General features: G+C 43.1%; 1 protein-coding gene across 1 annotated transcript in view; it reads left to right on the top strand.

Annotated features, from left to right (window-relative positions):
- Positions 1-17919: 17919 nt before the first annotated feature.
- Positions 17920-18756, top strand: part of TTBK1 (tau tubulin kinase 1) — an 89130-nt gene continuing 88293 nt past the window's right edge. Inside the window, exon 1 of the mRNA XM_083733928.1 lies at positions 17920-18074. Coding sequence (XP_083590054.1) covers positions 17967-18074 — 108 coding nt within the window. The 5' untranslated portion in view covers positions 17920-17966. The remainder of the gene's footprint in view (positions 18075-18756) is intronic.

Genomic DNA, 18756 nt, shown 5'->3' with positions numbered 1-18756 from the left:
TGTGAAGTTGATAGTGTTTTGATATCACACCTATACCAATGTGACCAGTAGAAGTGTCCAGCAAAGCATCATAGTCTCCTCCTTTTCCAATTGTCTGCCTTTCCAGAGTTGAATGTGAAGAAAACTCCTTGCCCACACATTCCCATGTAAAGTGTTTTATTGCCTCAAGACACAAGATGATCCAGATACATTATATACATAAAGTTAAGATGTGCTAGTGCATCATAAACTATTACTACTAAGTACAGTAACCTGGTTTTAGAGGTTAAGAGAGATCAAAATGTGCAGAGAAATCCAGGTTTGGAGAGAGAACCACCGCCACCACAATTCACTACTGCTCTATTGCCTTGCTGCTTAATGCAGCCTTGGCTTTCTACCTGCCAATGCACATACACACATTCTTTGGAGAAATGAGTGGATGAGTCATGCCAGAGGTCCATGGCTTTGGACTTTCAAAAGGCCCACCACAACTGGCATCCTAACCCTGAACAAAAATCAGACATGGCGGGGGGGGGGGGGAGAGAGAGAGAGAGAGAGACACAGGCCTTGCAAGCAGTTGGTGCAATTTCGCACATATTCCCAAATTACAGCAAAAGAAGTGACTGATAGATCCCATCCTGAGAAGATAGCAGCCAAGTTTGAAACATAATTCAAGCATAGTTACTTTGTGGTCGAAACTAATCAGGAAAGGCTTGAACAAAATAGAAGACAGTGGAGAGTTGCTGGAGAGCACTATACAGATTGGAGCAAAAGAGCAACATAGTTCTGCTCCTTTTTGCTAGTCCACCCAACAGGTTTTTGAAGACGTCCCTGCTTCAGTTGCTTCCTACCCTTTTAAGTTACAGATTTGGGATTCATGATTATATTGGATAACCAAATTCCCAATTGAGAGTTGCTATGAAATGAAAATTGAATCGCTTGGAACGTTTAACTGATCTTGGCTCTTCATTATGCAATCAATGTGGACGATACCAGGCTGATTGCTTCACTTTATTTTTTATTATTATTCATTTCCAGTTGCTTTTAATTTTTCTTTCTGCTTTTCAATAGCCAACTGGCATTTCCAGGGTGGCTGCACAAATGTCTGTACAGTCACTAGACTTCCCTCATGATACATAAAGAATAAGAATGGGCTCTCTTTGCTCACAAGCAAACCTTTTGCTTCTTCCTGCTGGGAAATTTGAATTGTACGTCATCTCTGTCTCAGCAAAAGGAGACAATGCATCTTCGAATTATTTTATAAACTGAACATACTTGTAAATTTCAGATGAGTGAATGGATGGCTACACACAGAATTTTGATTATGCGCTCTGCAAGGGATGTGGGGAGAGGCTCTGAAGGAAGAATACATCTTTCTCTAAGGGCTTATCCACGCTTCTGTTTGCCCTGCTGCTTTCACCTGGGAAAACCCACAGTTTAGTGCTGAATTGGAGAAAACTGGAATTGGGTTTTCTGCTGATTGCTGTTTGTTCCGATTTAACCCTAAAGAGTGGGTTTTCCAGGGAAAGTAGTTGGTCAAATGCAAGCACTGCTTGGGTCCGTGCTTTCCTGGAGACAAGCCCTACGTGTTTCACACCTGCACTGGTTTCAGGAGGTAAGGATCACCTCTCAATTTCCTGCTAAGGGTGCTGTTTGGTGAGGCGTGATATTATGAAGTGCTGGGGAAGGGTGATAGGCAAAGTCCAAAGTCTCCTGCTAGCCCTAGCTACTACCTCTCGGAGCTTTAAAATTGTTTCTAACAGCCAGCACAGATATCATGCTATTTTGCTGGTTTCAGCATTTTTAAATTGTTGGCATCCCTCTGTCTCAGGGGGAGGTGAAGTCAAATTGTTGGGAGAGTTGCAGCACCTGCTGGTATTATGTAGTAATCTAATTGAGTTCCAACTTGAGTGGATGGAGAGAAGAGCAAAGGGAAGTCTCAAGTTAGCAAGCAGACCAAGGCAAGTAGAAAAGGGGAATGTTGTACACTCAGCCAGAGGATGATAAGAAATGTCTTGGGGTTTGTGAAATTAGTGAAGAGAGCAAACAGGACAGCCACAATATGTCATTTGCAATTATTATTATTATTTATTATTATTGCAGTTAGCACTTTCTAATTAGCATAAGCCAAGAGAAAATGTACCCTGCTGCATTATTTGTAAAAAAATATTGAGAAGCTTGTAAAGTCATATGTCCTACCTCATAGTTCTGGAACATATTTATCATTAATACATGCTCAGGGGCACTTTGCTTTCTTCATATAATTTAGGACTTTGTTTCCTCTACAGGAAACAAAACTTATTTTTCCTGATATGGCAGTTTCTCACGGGTCCCAGGGTGGGAGATGAATATGATTCATTTTTATTAATACACAGTAACATAGCTCCCTCCCTTCCATGTTCCCCTCCCTATGAACCTCGCTTTAAGATTTGTCAGAGTGCAGTGCACTCCCTATAGAAGTGAAATCCCTTGAAGAACCCAAATTAGGTCATTCTCCATAGTGGCAACGCAGCTTTGGAATCAACTTCCCAGGGAGGTCCATCATGCCTTTCATTATTTACATGCAGGCACAAACCATAAAACTTGTTTCCTGTACTTTTCAAATGCTTTTAATTTGTTCTGCTTCTTCAGTATTTATTGCTGCTATTTCATAGTACATTTTAAAGTTTTTCCACACTGCTTTGACTGCATTTGGCAAAAAGGCAATCTAAATATCACATACATGACATACGTGCAGCACCAAATAGCTCAATCAGGATTGTGGGTTCGAGCCCCATGTTGGGCAAAAGATTCCTGCGTTGCAGGGAGTTGCACTAGACCCTCATAGTCTGTTCCAGATCTACAGTTCTATGATTCTAACGGTACAGTACCGCACAGCAGAATTTCACTTTCAGCTCCAGAAATGCCTGGGGAACCAGGAACCACCTTATCTTCCTCACCATTCAAGCCAAAATGGAATAACTTTTCCATTTCCTGTGATCTTCTACGTTGTTTGCTTAATTAATTAATTTTATATACCACCCTTCAATGAGCAGACAGCACAGGACTCGTGTGCTCCGAAGCTTCCTCCGGCAGCAAAACGTCTAGGGTCAGGCTGGCGAAGTGCTGCGAGGTGCCCGGCGGTGTCACGCCACCCCATGTCAGCGCCACCGGGCTATTGCAGCATTATCTCTAGGAGAACTTGGGAAGCGCAGGGAGGAGACTCCCGCTGCAAGAAGAACAAGGCTGAGGCATGGCCGGCCTTCTGCACTAAGGCTGGCCGAGGGAGCTTGCAGCCTCATCTGTGGCGGCGGCCAGGACAGCAAGGCGGAGGGGTGGGTGGGTGGGGTGGCGGCGGCGTGCCCCCTCTCCCCTCCGCCGCCAGCACCTGAAGTCCCGGTGCAAGCCGGCAGGGCGGGGCGGGGCGGCGCTGCGGAGGCTGGAGCTGATGTCAGGCTGATGCTGATGCTGAGGCGCGCGGTGCATTGTGGGCGAATCCCCGCCACCAGCGCCGCCGCCGCCGCGGACCCATCCCGAGGCCGGTGCGGGAGGGGGGACGACGATGCTCCCCGGGCGACCCCCTCCCACAGGAACAGGAGCAGCCTCAGGCGATCCCGCGCACGGCAGGGAGCCGCGCGCAGACGGCGCTGCCGCACTGACTGACTGACGGAGAGCAGCGGGCGGGGAGGGGGGGATGCGCCGCCCTCACCAACGGCTGCGGCAGGGACCAGGTGAGCGCGCGAGGGAGGGGCGGGCTGAGGCGAGGGAGGGCGCCCCCGCCCCGCGCTATAACCGGACCACTTTGCGGGGGGGAAAGAGAAGGTGGGGTGTCCTAGTGTGTGGGGGGGGTGACACGGCCCAGCCCGAACCCCCTTACAAGATCCAGTGTGGCCCGGCGGTGCATTGTGGGAGTTGTAGTTCTTCCTCGGGGGGGGGGAGAGGGGGGACACACCGCCTTTCGAGCTCCCAGGATGCCCTCAAGGCGAAGGGGGCCGGTGGGGATTGACGGGGCGTTCGGCCAGTGGCGAGCAGGAGGAGCCCACCCCTGTGGGCGTTGGGCAACGGGCGGCCGAGTTTGAACGAGCTGCAGTGCAGGCGGAGGGGTGAGGAGGGGGCGGGGCTTCGAGGGCCTCGCGCGCCTACCTTGCGAGGCGCGCGGGGGCGGGGCGGAGTGTGAGGCGGGGTTGGGGGTTGGCGTCGAGCTGCCTCGTGGGAGCGGCTGCTCTGGGCTGCGGGACTGTCCTTGGGGACAGCGGCGAGGGGTGCAGTTGGGCATTTCATTTTTATGTTTTTTGAGATGCTGGTTAATATGGGCGTGGAGGGAGCTGGCCACGGCGAGCTTCGGTTTCGGAGCAGGGTACATGTTCCACTACAGCGGGTGGCGAGGCCGTAAGGGCAGGACTTGCCAGGCCAAAGCCCAGACCCACCCCAGCAGGACTGACTTGAAATCCTCAGACACGGAAGTAATACGCGTAACTGTCAAACAGGGTGTGTGTACCCCCATAAGTCTTGAGGCCGCAGTCCTGAGCCTACATACTTGGAAGTAAGGCCCATTTACCTCAGGAAGACATACTCTGAGTAGACGTGGTTAGCATTGTGTTCAGAAAACCAACTGCCCTATGACTGAGGTAAAGAGGCACATGTTAAAGAGGGTCATGAGTTGGTAACCTTTGATGTGTGCAAGAAGACCTGTGAACAGGAATAACCGCTCTCTAAGCCTACCCAGGTGATTTGAAAGTTGATGAGATTTCCAATCTGTTTTAGTATTGTAACTTTTTGTATGTTTTAAAGTATTGTTGTGATTTTTCCTTGATTTTCTTGTTCTATCTTTTTGCAAACTTTTTTTTTTACAGTGAAGCATATAAATTTTATGAAAAAATAGTTTGGAGGCTTACATTAGGCAGGCAGGGCTTGATAAAAGGTTGAGGTTTGATGGTGAAAATGGAGGTGGGAGTGTTAAATGGCAATGAAGGGGCAGAAAAGTCCAAACGTAAGAAAGAAAGGGTATGGCAGAAGATGCACAGACTGGTTTGAGAGAACGTGACAAAATTGGCTGAGCTTGAGCAGAATGGAGAAGCTCAGTTTGAATTAAGATTCCCTATGGTATGCTAACAGCACAAAAGCTCCGTGGCAGTCAGGCAGTAATCTCAGGTGACCAGGTAGTTGGCTGGGGTGACAGTGCTTTGAAGACTAAGTGGGAGAAGGTGTGTAGCCTGTAACAGTAGGCAATAAGAGTAGCATGGGTAATGAATTTTCCCAAGTTATAATATTTTTGGTTATTCTTATTATTGCATGTCAAACTTGCAATAGTCATGAAGAAAACAAACCTTTGTTTTTTTGGGAACAAAATCTTAAGGATGGGGAATTAACAGCTTCTTCGTCCTTTTGGATTGATATATTTCTTTTGAAAATGTGAAGGTTCCCCCCCCCCCCCATTCTGGATTAGTTTTGTACTTTAAACCATTACACTTCTTGTCCTCCAGTAGATCAAATGCCTCACTTCTTTCATATGATAATCTAGTTTGTTATATAATGGCAGGCTTTCTAAGGTTGTTATTCTTATAGCTCTCATTTCAGTGCTTTCTCATTTGTCACATCTTCCAAATAGGACACCACATGGTATGCCAAATGAGATTATATCAGTACATATTGTAGCCACTTCCTGAGCTTTGAAGTTCATACTTTCCCACTAGACATTATTTTGGGTTAAATGTTGGCCTTTGTTGTTGGATCTAGATATCTCGTGACATAACTTAGTTATCTGGTGACTAAGAATATCACTTGTCATAGCCATGGTCCATCTAGCCCTGTATTTTTTAATGTCAGACCTGATTGATCAAGGAAATTTCAGCAACCTAGGATACTGTATTTTCTTGCCATTCTGATCTCTTCTAGCCACTGACAGTCTTAAGATATTGGGGCATTTGAATTATTGTTTTGGGTATCACAAATCACCAGGTCTGGACCTGGATGGTATCCACCTGAGAGTTCTTAAAGAACTCAGATGTGAAATTGCTGGTCTTCTAATAAAAATACCGGTATGTAAATTGTTCCTAAGAGCAGCCTATATATCTAAGGACTGAAAAGTGGCTAATGTAACAACAGTTTAAAAAAATGGATCTTAGGCCAGTTAGCCTAATGCCTGTTTGGGGAAAACTACTGGAAAGCATTATTAACAAAAGAATTACCAAGCGTATAGAAGAACAAGTCTTACTGAAGCAGAACCAGCATAATGTCTGCAAGGACAAGTTCTGTCTCAATACCCTTTTAAAGTTCTTTGAGGGTGTCAATAAGCTTAAAGAGGTGACCAGTCAACTTTGTGTACTTGGACTTTCAAAAGCTTTTGATAAAGCACTTTGCCAACGACTCTTGAACAAGCTTAGCAGGCACTGGTTTAGGAACATGAAGCAGAGAGTAGGGATAAATGAAGGGATGTAAGAAGCGGTAATCCCCAAGGATTGGTACTGAATCCTGTACTTTATAGCTGTTTCATAAAAGATTGGGTGAGCAGTGAGATAGCCAAGTTTTTCTGATGATACCAAATTGTTCAGAGTGGTTAAAAAGAAGAGGGATTGCAAGGAGTTCAAAAAGGATCTCTTCAATCTGGGTGACTTAACATTAAAATGTGATTCGATGTAAGCAAGTGTAAAGTGATGCACATTGGGGCAAAACATCCTAATTTCACATATGCTGAAGAGGTCTGAACTGGCATTGACTGGGAAGGAGACCTTGGGGGTCGTGGTGGATATCTCACTAAGAATGTTGAACCGGTGTGCAGCAGCTGTGAAAAGCATGAATTCCATGTTTGGAAAATCAGGAAAGGAATTGAAAATAAAGCTGCCAATATCATAGTACCATTCTACAACTCTGGTGCATCCATACTTTGAATATTTTGTACAATTCTGGTTACCACCCATCAAAAGAATATTGTAGAGCTTGAAAAAGGGGCAATCAAGAGGGTGGACCAGCTCTCCTAAGAGGAAAGGCAACCACATTTAGAGGGTCTGTGACAGTGGTGTATAAAATGCATGGTGTGAAAGGCTAGAGAAATGTTTTTCTCTCTGATTGTGCTAGAACCCAGACCACCCCAGTAAGCTGAATGCCGGAAGATTTAGGATAGACATAAGGAAGTACTTCTTCAGACAGCACATAGTTAAACAGTAGAATTAGCTCCCACAAGATCTGATTGCCATCAGTTGGATGGCTTTAAAAGAGGATTAGACAACTTCATGCAGGATAAGGTCATGTTCTATCTCCACTGTTGGAGGAAGTATGTCTTTGAATACCAGTTGCTGATAATCTGTAGTGGAGAGATTGCTGGTGTGCTCATGTTCTGCTTGCAAGCTTCTCATGGACAATTGATTGGCTACTGTGAGAACAGGATGTGGAAGTAGATTAGTCTTTAGTTTTGCTGAGTGATTACCCTAGTGATCAGTCTGCAGGGAAGACATACTGTGACTGTGACGTCACTTAGGATACTATATTGTTCCCAGTGCTTTTTAACATCTATTTGAAGCCATTGGGAGTGGTCATTAGCAGATTTGGACCTAGGTGTCACCAGTATGCTGATGACACTTGACTCTACTTTTCTGTAACATTTGACTTAGGAGAAAGTGTGCAAATCCTGGACTAATGTCTGGAGTTGGTAAGGGCTACATGAGGGCCAGTAAATTGAAGCTGAATCCTAGTAACACAAGCTCTATGTGTGAGTGGTTTCCAAATTCAGGAGATTAACAGGTTGCACTCTACCTGAAGGTGTAGATGAATAGCTTGGGAGTACTCTTGGATCCATCATGATCACTTGAGGGAGAGGTATTCTCAGTGACTAAGAGTGCTCCCCCCCAGTTGCAGCCGATATGCCAGCTGTGGCTATTCGTAGACAGTAGTTGTGAAATACTTTTAAAGTGCTATTTTAAGTGCTCATACATTTTGTGGCCACTGCAATCAGTGTGCTTGCACTTCTTCCTGTATTTCTGATGCTGCAGATTGATGGTGACTTTTCGGTGAGTCACTTGTCCAAAGCTTTTAAATGTCTTCTTTTATATTTTTAAATAGTATTCACTTGGGAAACCAGAATAGAGATATACTCTTTTCAGGGATGTGTATAATCTCATCGCATGTACTAGGTGGGAGTTATGCATCAGACCTTCTAGCGTTGAAGACTGAGATATATCAGGAAGTTTTATACTTTTTTTTGAGGTGTAAGTAAAACCTTTTTTTCTGTACATGGGTAAGGAAATTTTTATTTTTATTTTATACAGACATTTGGAGGTGAAGATAATCAATTCCAAAAAGTGAAAATCTTGGTGGTTCCTAATATGCCAAAAGTGCCAGCGTTTTTGTTGTATTTCAGATGACTCTTATACTCAAGTATTTTGCACTGTTTAATGTCAGGTGATCCACAGCACTATTGCAATCAAGTATGTTAAAAATAGTTAGATAATCTTATATTGAACCACAAGAAAATTCCTTGTGTTACTATCAATATCTTCCCAAAAGCACTGTTTTTGTTATTTCAGGGGCAGCGGGAATGAAAAATGGTACCCAATTAATGTGAATATAAGTCCTGTTTTAAAGATGACAGTCCTGTACAGTGGTACCTCGCAAGACGAATGCCTTGTAAGACGAAAAACTCGCAAGATGAAAGAGTTTTTCGTTTTTTGAGTTGCTTCGCAAGACGAATTTTCCTATGGGCTTGCTTCGCAAGACGAAAACGTCTTGCGAGTTTGTTTCCTTTTTCTTAAAACCGTTAATACCCAGGGAATCCGTGCTTCGCAAGACGAAAAAACTCGCAGAATGACAAAACTCGTAGAACAGATTTATTTTGTCTTGCAAGGTACCACTGTATTTCAGTTGCTTCTCTGTTGAATGGTTGTTTGGTCAATGTCTGGTTAAAAGATAAAGAACTGTAAGAATGGAGAGCAGGTTCCTTGAAGTTCCCCATCAAGGGATAGCACCTGGCTGAGCAGGCAAACAGGCCACCTGGTTAGTCTTCTTTGAACTTCCTATAAGGCAGGATTTTGAAGAAGTCCAATTTGTTCCTATTAGAAATTATTGGCTCTCTCTTTATTTCCTGAGATGCATGGCTTGAAATCTGCATTATTGTTAGGGGAGAGAAAAGTGTTTACTTTTCCACCACCCAATTTAGCTCACTGCCAGACAAAGCACTTGAACTCTCAGCTCTTATTTTGCCAAAGGCTTTAATGCTCAATCAGGTAGGCACACTACAGGTTACAAGGTTCAGCAGGTTCATACGAGGTTCAGATACATGCCTGAATTCAAGCTATAATATTGCTTCAACAAGCAGCTTCCTTTTGAAGTGTGGGGTAGGCACAGCTATTTGTGTGGCAAGTGGCTGGGGTCCAAGACTGGGCAAGCAAATGAACCCTCTTGAGTGAGTTAGGCTCCGTGAGATTTGTTTGCTCTGGTGACTCCATGTTGATGGAAGCACCAAAACGTACTCTCAGTTGTCTCCTAAGAAGTGGGAGGCTCCTCGCTGACAAGAGGATGTGTTAAAGTTGCAGTGTCCAATGTCATAGTAGTATTAAGTTTTTCTAACAACTTGCTGGGTCCCTACCCTGGTTCCAGATTCCCTAAGCTAGGTCCCTTCCTGGGATCAGACACTTCTTGGGGGTTCCAGTTCTACTTTCCTCATTCCACTATGAAGTTCTCCAGGGTCCTTCAGCTCCAATTCTCTGAGGTCCTCCTATTCTCCCTCCGTGTCTGACTATTCCCTCCAGGGACTCATGACAGGGTAGAATTGAGCATAGATTTAGAAGATTATTCTGTCAGCACAAACATTTCTACTTGCTTGATGGTATAATCTCCCCTATGTCCTGTTCTGGGGGTTCTCCTGACCCTCCAGAGTAAGTTTGGGGGACGCACAGGTGTAGCAGAGGGGAAGAAAACCCTGTTGCACTAGTAGGAGTCCTTATCCTGGCTTTCACTACAGGTTAGTTGAACTGGCCCCAAATCTGCAGCAACAGTGATTCGTGGAATTTTCTTCTTTTACATTAAAAAATCACCATTGATTTTCATGCTAAATAAAAAAGAGTGTGTTTAAAACATTAACCATGTTATCTACAAATGAATGTCCTGTGTTGGATGAGAATTCCTCCTTACTTTACAGATAAAGAGTGGAAATAATATATCATAGTTGTTTCTCCCTGTGGTTATGGTATTTTTAACACAGCCCAGAAATTTATCTGTTTGGAAGGTGCACTGCTAAACTGTTACATCTTTTATGCTTCTGGCCTCAATGCCTGGCTCTTTGTACCAATCATATGAACTTGATATTTTGAAGCAGAGGAGAATTGTTTTCAACTGTCTCCCACATCCTGATCTTACCCACCAAAACCCTCCAGGCTCTATTCCCAACTACTGAACCTGTCCTGGTCTGGCATTTTTTTAAAAAAAATCCACAGATTGACAGCTCTAGGCACAGATTGAAAATAAACTCTAAAAGTGGTCATTTGAATCTGCTACAGTTCATGAATCTACTGCAGTTCATGAATACTAGGTCATTCATGCCTTATTAGTACTGGTTTATTTACGGTAGTTTCAGCTGGCATTTCCATGGTGCAATCGCTATACTACTTTTGTCTCCTAATGCGGTGCCTAACTGAAGGAGGTGTTCTGGTTTGGTATGCAGAGCAAGCAGAGGGAGATTGATCAACAACCCAATAGACAAAGATACCCCAGATAAATGTTGAGTGATGCCTGCTTTAAGGCAGTACCATGTGCAAGGACTTTACTAGATAACATTTAGGTTGCCCTAAATTTTTTGCTTCTTTTGATTATATGGGCAACTCAGCTTCCAAATTATTGTGGGCAGAGCTCTCAAAAGACAAGCAATCCATTAAAATTTTGAACAGGTAGTAGCCCTGTGTCCTGACAATAGAACAGACAGTCAAATGAGTTTTGGGGGAACTGCAGCTGAAATCATCCCAGACTGCATCCTATAAATGTCTGGTAGATGAGTACAACCTGGGGGGTAGGAAGCATGTAAAAAGCCCCAACTAGACAGTGTTTCTGAGATAGACCTGGAATTCATCCACACACCAAAGGAATATACTGAGATGGAAAAGATAGCAAAAAAGAAAAAAAGAAAAAGATATTTCGCATCTCACAGTCAATGGTGGTGGTTAGTCTGAACTGAATGGCATGCAAATTTCCCGGTTACTAGGGACTGAATATTCCTTAGATGTGTCATCCTTACATTTGATTTTTCCAGATCCTGTGAAGTATCAGTAAAGAATTTCTAAGGGGGATTCTTTCCTGGGCAGTCCGATGAGAAGCAGACATCCCAGAGGAGAGGAGGCCACAGCAGAGGTGGGGACTCTAGCTGTCACCTAACCCAGGATCTTGCCACATGAAAATAAATATTTGAAGATAAAAATAGAAATAAGGACTCATTCTTAGCTTGCTGCTATCCCTCTGCTTCAGTGACATAAAATTAATCAATCTGTGGTTTCTGCAGAACCTGACAACTTTTAAAACACCATGTCATTATTAAATGTTTTGCTGTCTGCTTTACTCTTGCATCATGCTCATTACTTTTGTCTTTGAGGCTTTTTAAAAATACTGCACAAGTCTGCTAATTGCTTTTGTACAGAAAAAAATAGCATAGGTTGAGAATGGGAATTTCTAAATGTGCTTTGCCTGTAATATTCTGACCCGGTCCACATATCAAAAGTCATGGCTTATGGTGAATGCATGCAGGTTCTGGAAGAATGGTTTGCGGTAGTTTCATTCCTTTCATTGTTTTGCTGTTGCAACACTCTGAGCTAAACTGTGGTTTGGCTTAGCATGTCATCTGGGCTTATGGTTTAGCTCCTTGGACAAGCAACAAGCTGATCATTAGTCTGGGGAGAGTTGAACCATGAGCTAGGTTCAGATGCCATGCTAAGGCAAACTATGACTTTACTTAGCATGATACAGCAGCAAAACTAGAGAGGAGCAAAGTGGCCACAATCTCTCTGGGAACCTACGTGCTTGCATGTTCACATTAAACCAGGCCACTAAGATCCAGTGTGGTGGAGTAAAAGTGTGTTGGTCTTGCACTCAGGATCTCTGCTTGGCCATAAGGCTTACTGGGTGACCTTGAGCTAGTCATATTCTTGGCCTAACCTACTATGCAAGGGACTTGAGTAAGGTGTGTGTGGCAGAGGACTACTAACATTTTGTATAGCGTAGTGTCAGGATATACATGTAATAATAGTAGCCCATGCTGTAATTCATTGATGTTGGGTTCTGAAGAACGCTATTCCTCATTTGCAAAAACACTACTCGGGTCGTTACTTTATACAGTTGTTCCCTCTATTGCCATTTCTTTCTGTACTCCATCCAAGAAAAGAAAGCATCTCTCTGCATTTCGGAAATGCACAAAAGCAAGAATCTTGGCTTAAAATTTGTATACAATTTTCTGCTCTTTCTACTGTTCTTGCTTTGTGAAGGGACCAATACTCTTTTAAAATCAACTCATATTGTTGGGAATTCTCATCCTACTCTCCAGATAGCTGGATCAGGTATGTTCCCCTCCCCTCTCCCACCCCCTGAGCTCCTTAAAACCTCTCCTTGGCTCACATAAATCAGTTTAAGTAAAGTAAGTTCTTTATTTTGGGTGGGCAAATACTGGTGATGAATCTGTGGGGTGGTCATGATTTCCAACAATTTGAATAAACATTGATTGTTCTAATTCTTAGGCTTCCTGAGGTGAGGATGTATCCTGAAATAAACTGGGATATTGCAGTTCTTCAGAATTGTGCATAAAACACTAAAGTGTTTTCCAGGACCTTTAGTAAGATGGTGAGAGCCAGACTTCCATAGCTTTGTTCTGCTGATTGGAGGCAATAGAGCATTCTGAAGAGATTTTGGATATTATTTTTTATATTTTGGCTGTGTTTGGGCAAATGCTGCAGCAGACTCAAAGTGAGAGATTTAACATAGGAAAGGCATGTTGAACACCACAGATTCCGTATTTAAAGCTTTTTATTCTAACAGACGTTCCAAAATTGCTAAAGTTATAATAGGGAAAATAAAAGACCCTTCTTAATTGCATTATGATCTATAATGTTCCAAAACTGGATCTCCATTCTACTGTTCCTTGAGAGAACCCTGCTAATTATTTAATACAGGGTTGTAACCTGCATTTGTTTAGCTGTCTCCCATGTAGGGATACATCAGCTGATTTCAGTACTGTTCTGAAAACAATTCTCTCCTAGAGGCTTTTTAGAATCCCGGCTTCTTTCCTGCTGCCTGTTCTAGCTGCTTATTTTAAAGCTAATTACTTCTATTATGTATGGTTTTTCAACTTTGTTCAGAAAGAGGCAACTGCTATTGATAGATAGCAATTGCATGAGCTTTCTTTCAAGGCTAACTTCAAAGCAAGGTATCCCACACTAACACTTAAGTGCTCTTGTCTACATCTGGCTGGATATAATCTATGAGTCGATGCCTCATAGATAAATTATTTTGGGCATCATTTCAGTTCAGAAAGGCACACCAGCAAAAGAAGCAGAAGTCCAGTTCTTAGTGCACACTACACACACAAAATGTGTATCTCTGCTTAGAGTATCTCCCAGGCAACTGGTATTTAGTAAGGGTGACAAGGAGGCAGCAAAGGAGGACCCATTATTCAAGTTCTCTTGCCAGTGTTTGCTTGCTTAATTCCCTGAATGAAATTGAATGAAGAGAGAATATTTTGCAAGCTTAGCACTTGAAATGTCAGACAGGTGCTGGAATTCTTGAAATGGTAAGTTAGGCGAATAAACACCCAAGCCTTTGACATAGCTGGAATATTTACAAGAATGCAGAAAAAGCAGTATAGGGAAGGAGAACAAGGAGGGGGGAAATTATAAAGAACGTGGGGTTTATCTTGACTTCACACTTAAACTATACTAGCGTCAATATTTGCCATTATGCATTACAAATATAAAATAAACTGAGCAATGGCTGATGCTGTCAGAGACAGTATGCTGCTGAATACCAGTTGCTAGGAATCACTGTGCAAACAGAGTGCTGTTTTTTCCAGGTCCTGTTTGCATGCTCCCCACAGGCATCTGGTTGGCCACTGTGAGAACAGCACGCTGGACTAGATGGGGCATTGATCTGATCTAGCAGAGTTCTTGTTATGCTGTGCCATATAGTAGCGGCTGCTGGCAAGTCAGCATCTTTACCTTGAAGGGCATTGGCTTCCTGCCCTGAAAATGATTAAATTGTGTGAAATTCAGTTAGATTGGCAGAAGCTGTGCTGTAGGCTCCAGAGGACTCAATAAGTTCCCAGGAACTTTTACTGACAGTCCCATATCCCTGTGCCCTCCAGTTGTTTTGGACCACAACTCCCATCATCCTTGATTATTGGCTGTGCTAGCTTGGGTCTTGGAAGAATTGTACTCCAAAATACCTGGAGCTGGGTTAGGGAAGGCTGTCCTAGAAGATGTGAGATACTGTTCAAAGCTTGCTAAATAGCTTCCTGTATGTTGTTGTTTCTTGAGTTTGATTGATCCAAAGAAAAGGGACAGTTTATTCATTTTAAAAAGTTACTATTTTAAAATCAAACATAACTGTCAATATACTTAATAATGAATAAATCAGAGTAAAAGTAAGATATACATATATACACACAAAATAAGTTTATAATAAACAACTTAAAACCTCAACAACTTAAGTCCAGTGTCCTTTAGGGACCACCTGAACTCTTCTAGCCTACATCATCTGTAGGAGTGATCCTACAGGAATGATCACCTTTAGGAATGTCACTGGTTGTCCCCTTAGTTGTTGAGGCTTATTGACATCAACACAAAACCGAACCCTTTAGAGTTATTGGCCCGGCCCTGTGGAGTTGCCCTTTGATAGAGATTCAGCAGGCATCTTCTTTATTGACCTTTAAATGTTTGCTGAAAACTTTTTTGTACTGCTAAGCTTATGCAGACTGTTAAGAAAAGCATTGTAACAGCTGATGAACCGTTATTTTAATTATGTGGTTTTTACTTTTTATTTGTGTGTTTGTATATTCCATAGAATTGGTGCCAGTACTCGAGAAATCTATGTGCCTAGAGGCCATTGAACCAAATAGACAGCCAGTGTAGATTAACAGAACCAGAGTAATATGATCTGAACCATAACTCTGCCAAAAGTCTGATGGCAGCAAAATGCCTCCTTTTATAGGCCAAAAATTTGTGCAGTGGGGGATTTCTGCTTATCGTTGAAGGTGGAGCATGCGACTCTAATGGGGGAATTTACTGTAGCTCTCTTGCTGCAATCAGCTGGCAACCACTATCTCCTCTGCCCACCCCACTCCCAATCTGTGGGGGAACTATGGTGACTACTAGCTAGAGCTAAAGTACTCCATTAAGTTTTATTAACACTCATAAAATACAAAAAGGGAGAAGCACTTTTACCCTCCCCCCCAAAAAAACAAGAACCCTCCAAAACTCAGGCTAAACTTTTGGCACTCCAGACGTTTGGCCTAGCTATAATTTTGCACCAGCTAATTTTCTGAACTCTCTTTAAATTAGACCCACGTCAAGCATGTTACAGTAGTCTGAAATGGAGGTTACTAAAGCATGAATACCTATGGCCAGGTCTCACTTTAATAAAGCCAGCTTTATTAATGGAATCTGACCTCTACCTATTACAACTGCTGCACAAATCTCCATGCCTTTCAAGGAAAGCTGTGTGGGAAGCTGCACAGTTGTAGGGCTAGTTGGATTGCTTTTTCAGGATTAATGTCTTTCTTCCCATCCAATTTAGAAGATTATCAAAGAACCAATACTAGAGAAGTAGAATTTTTGAAGGCTTTAGAAAGACTTAAATGGAGCACAGAGCTGCTGTGCTCTACTTACAGAAAAATAAAAAATAATTTCTCTCTAATTGCTCACTAGCTCCCTTGAGGATTCAGAAAATGTTTTTGTAATGAGGAACCTTCACTTCTTGAGGGTTAGTTTGCTTACATAACGTTTTGTAGGGAGATTGTGTTATTTTATATAAGTAGTGTAATGTATTTCGTCATTGATTTATAGCTGTAAACTGCTTAGAAGCTGTTTGGGCATATGTGTCTGTGTGTGCGAATACACACACACACACACACACACATATATGTATGCATATATATAAATATATATGTATATATGTATGTGTACGTATATGTGCACATGTCAAGAGTGCTGCGTGAAAAGTGTATACCACCCTTCATAATATTTATCACGGACAAATTGCACAGGTATGTAATTTGAAACAAAAGAATAATTAAAAATACAATAAACCAATACATAAATTAAAATAACAGTTAAAACTGTGCATTAAAATATAGCATCCTCCAAATGCTATTTCAAAATGTAACCCATTAAAATGCCTGCAAGTATTAACATGGATTCGCCTGATGCCTAAAAGACAATAAAGTGGGTGCCAGATAAACCTCCATGAGGAGGGAGTTCCACAATTGAGGTACCATAGATGAGAAGGCACTGCCTGCTTAATTTCTGATGGTGGAGCCATTCTGAGAAGGGCCTCAAAGTGGAAGGTGTTGGTCCTTGGGACAGTTCATGTGCAACTGACCCTTAAGAATTGAGTTTCCAAGCTGTGAAGCTCTTTAAAGATACAAACCGGCTCCTTGAGTGTATATTCATTAGAATTGGTGGAAGATGTTCCCAGCAAGTTCTAGTCAGAATCCCGGCTGCTATATTTTGAACCAATTGCAGCTTCTGAACTATCTTCAAGGGAAGCCCCACATACAACACATTTATTGATAAATGCTGACAGACTTTTCGTGTCCAGAAGAGGATTCCAACTGGCATACCAGCTTAAGCTGGTAGAAACACCAGAAGCTGAAAACTCGCACTGTTCAAGCAACAAAGTGGAAAATCAAGGTGTGAACCTGATCTTTCAAAGGGAGTGAAGTTGAATCTCCCCTTCCGAGTCTAGGGAAGCAACCACACACAGTGCTTTCATTTTATTAGGTATCAGTTTCAGTTTATTGGCCCCCAGCCAGTGTTTTAAAAGAGCGGTTTAAAAATCATGTACAGTATAGCATAACAAATAAAACCTTGAAATATGTGTTACACGTGATCAAACCCAGTTGTGGGGACTAGACAAGGATAAACGAGTACAAGCTATCCATAGCCAACAACAGGAAAGGCAACAGAAACAAGGACGAACCCTAAGTTTGCATTCTTTGAAGCGAGACCCATCCAAATTAATAGCACTTCTGAGTAAGCATGGTGAGGACCAGAGTTGAAATCTTCCATATTTTACATAACTGTTGATAGGGCCTCTTAGTCGAAAGAAGACTGATGCACCAAAGGCTGAAGCAGTTCTGAACATATCCTTTTCTCTGCTTGGCTGTCTTATGGAGGCAGCCATTCTTAAAGCTCGCACTCTAAACAGCACATCTTGGATTTTGCTGGGTGCTGTACCTGGCAATCCTTGGTCAGCTGAGTGCTAAAGGTGGCAGTTTCAAGAGAAAGTCATCTGTTTAGTTCAGTGAGATCATTTATGTTCTTGGAACAGATTTAGCTCTTAGTGTTGCTGTCACCGTTGTGGTACTCAGACAATATGCAAGAAGTTGGCTTCGGCCTGTCTTTGAGTTGCTGGCTTTCAATTCCCCACCCTCTCCCCCAAAGCACCCTGCATGGTGTAAGCCAGTAACTTTTCACTACTCACTACTTTTGAGTTTGTGCTGCTGACTCACAGCATGGTCGCTTCTGCTAATTTTGTGCATGAAGACCGCTGAGGATTTTGTAAAGAGGGCAATTGCTTGCACCAGTAAGGCTTGTTGCAAGCTGCGCTCTGACCCCGAGGTGAGTTTGCCACCTTTCCTAGTGCTACTTCCTCTCACTGGGTCTAAACGGGGGTTGTTTCAGCAGCATGATCTGCCTGTGATGACCTGCATTAATTCTGTTATGTTTCTCCTCTCTCCCCTTTCGTGTGTATGTGTTTTCCCTCTTCTTCCTCAGATAAATGGCTCGTTTAAATTGGGAGCTGCTACTAAAATATTCTCTGGCTGGCAAATGCAGTGCCTAGCAGCTGCTATCAAGGACGAACCAAACATGAGTGGGGGAGGGGAGCAGGTCGACATTCTGCCGGCCAACTACGTGGTGAAGGACCGTTGGAAAGTGGTGAGTATTTTCCTCTCTCTGCATCTCTTCTAGCCATGATGGAATGTCTTCTTCTCAAACTACCCTTTTACATGGGTCTCTTCCAGTTATCTGAATCTTGCTCTTTTTGGTTAGTTGCTCTGGTGCCTCTAGGAGCTTGTGAATACGGTGGTACCTCTGGTTGCGAACGGGATCTGTTCCGGAGGCCCATTTGCAACATGAAAAGCCCACAACCTGAAGTGCCGTATCTGCACAGGTGCGTGGCACGGTTTAGCGCTACTGCGCATGCGTGAGCAGTGAAACCCGGAAGTAACCCTTTCCAGTACTTCCGGGTCGCCGCGGGACGCAACCTGAAAAAATGTAACATGAAGCAAACATAACATGAGGTATGACTGTACTTGGTTTTAGTGGGGGGGGGGGGTTATAAGAAAGAAGGAAAGAAAGATCTAAATTGTAACGAACCTACCATTCACCAGTGGCTCATTGTAATGAATTCACCAGGCACTCTTCAAATGATGTTGGAACTACAGCTTCCCACATCCCTGATGATTGGCCATGATGGCTGGGGCTGATGGGACTTGCAGTCCAACAACATCCAGAGGGCAGAAGGTTCTACATGCCTGATTTAAGGAAGCTGCAGCTGGTGAAGAACATGGTGACTTATCTTGTGCTGAGCGAGGTGTGGGAGGCAGGTCGGCTGGAG

Source organism: Podarcis gaigeae (genome assembly GCF_964106915.1).
Source record: "Podarcis gaigeae genome assembly, chromosome: 3".
NCBI classification, from domain to species: domain Eukaryota; kingdom Metazoa; phylum Chordata; class Lepidosauria; order Squamata; family Lacertidae; genus Podarcis; species Podarcis gaigeae.
Note: the sequence above shows the minus strand (reverse complement) of the source record. Positions and strands in the feature narration are given on the sequence as shown.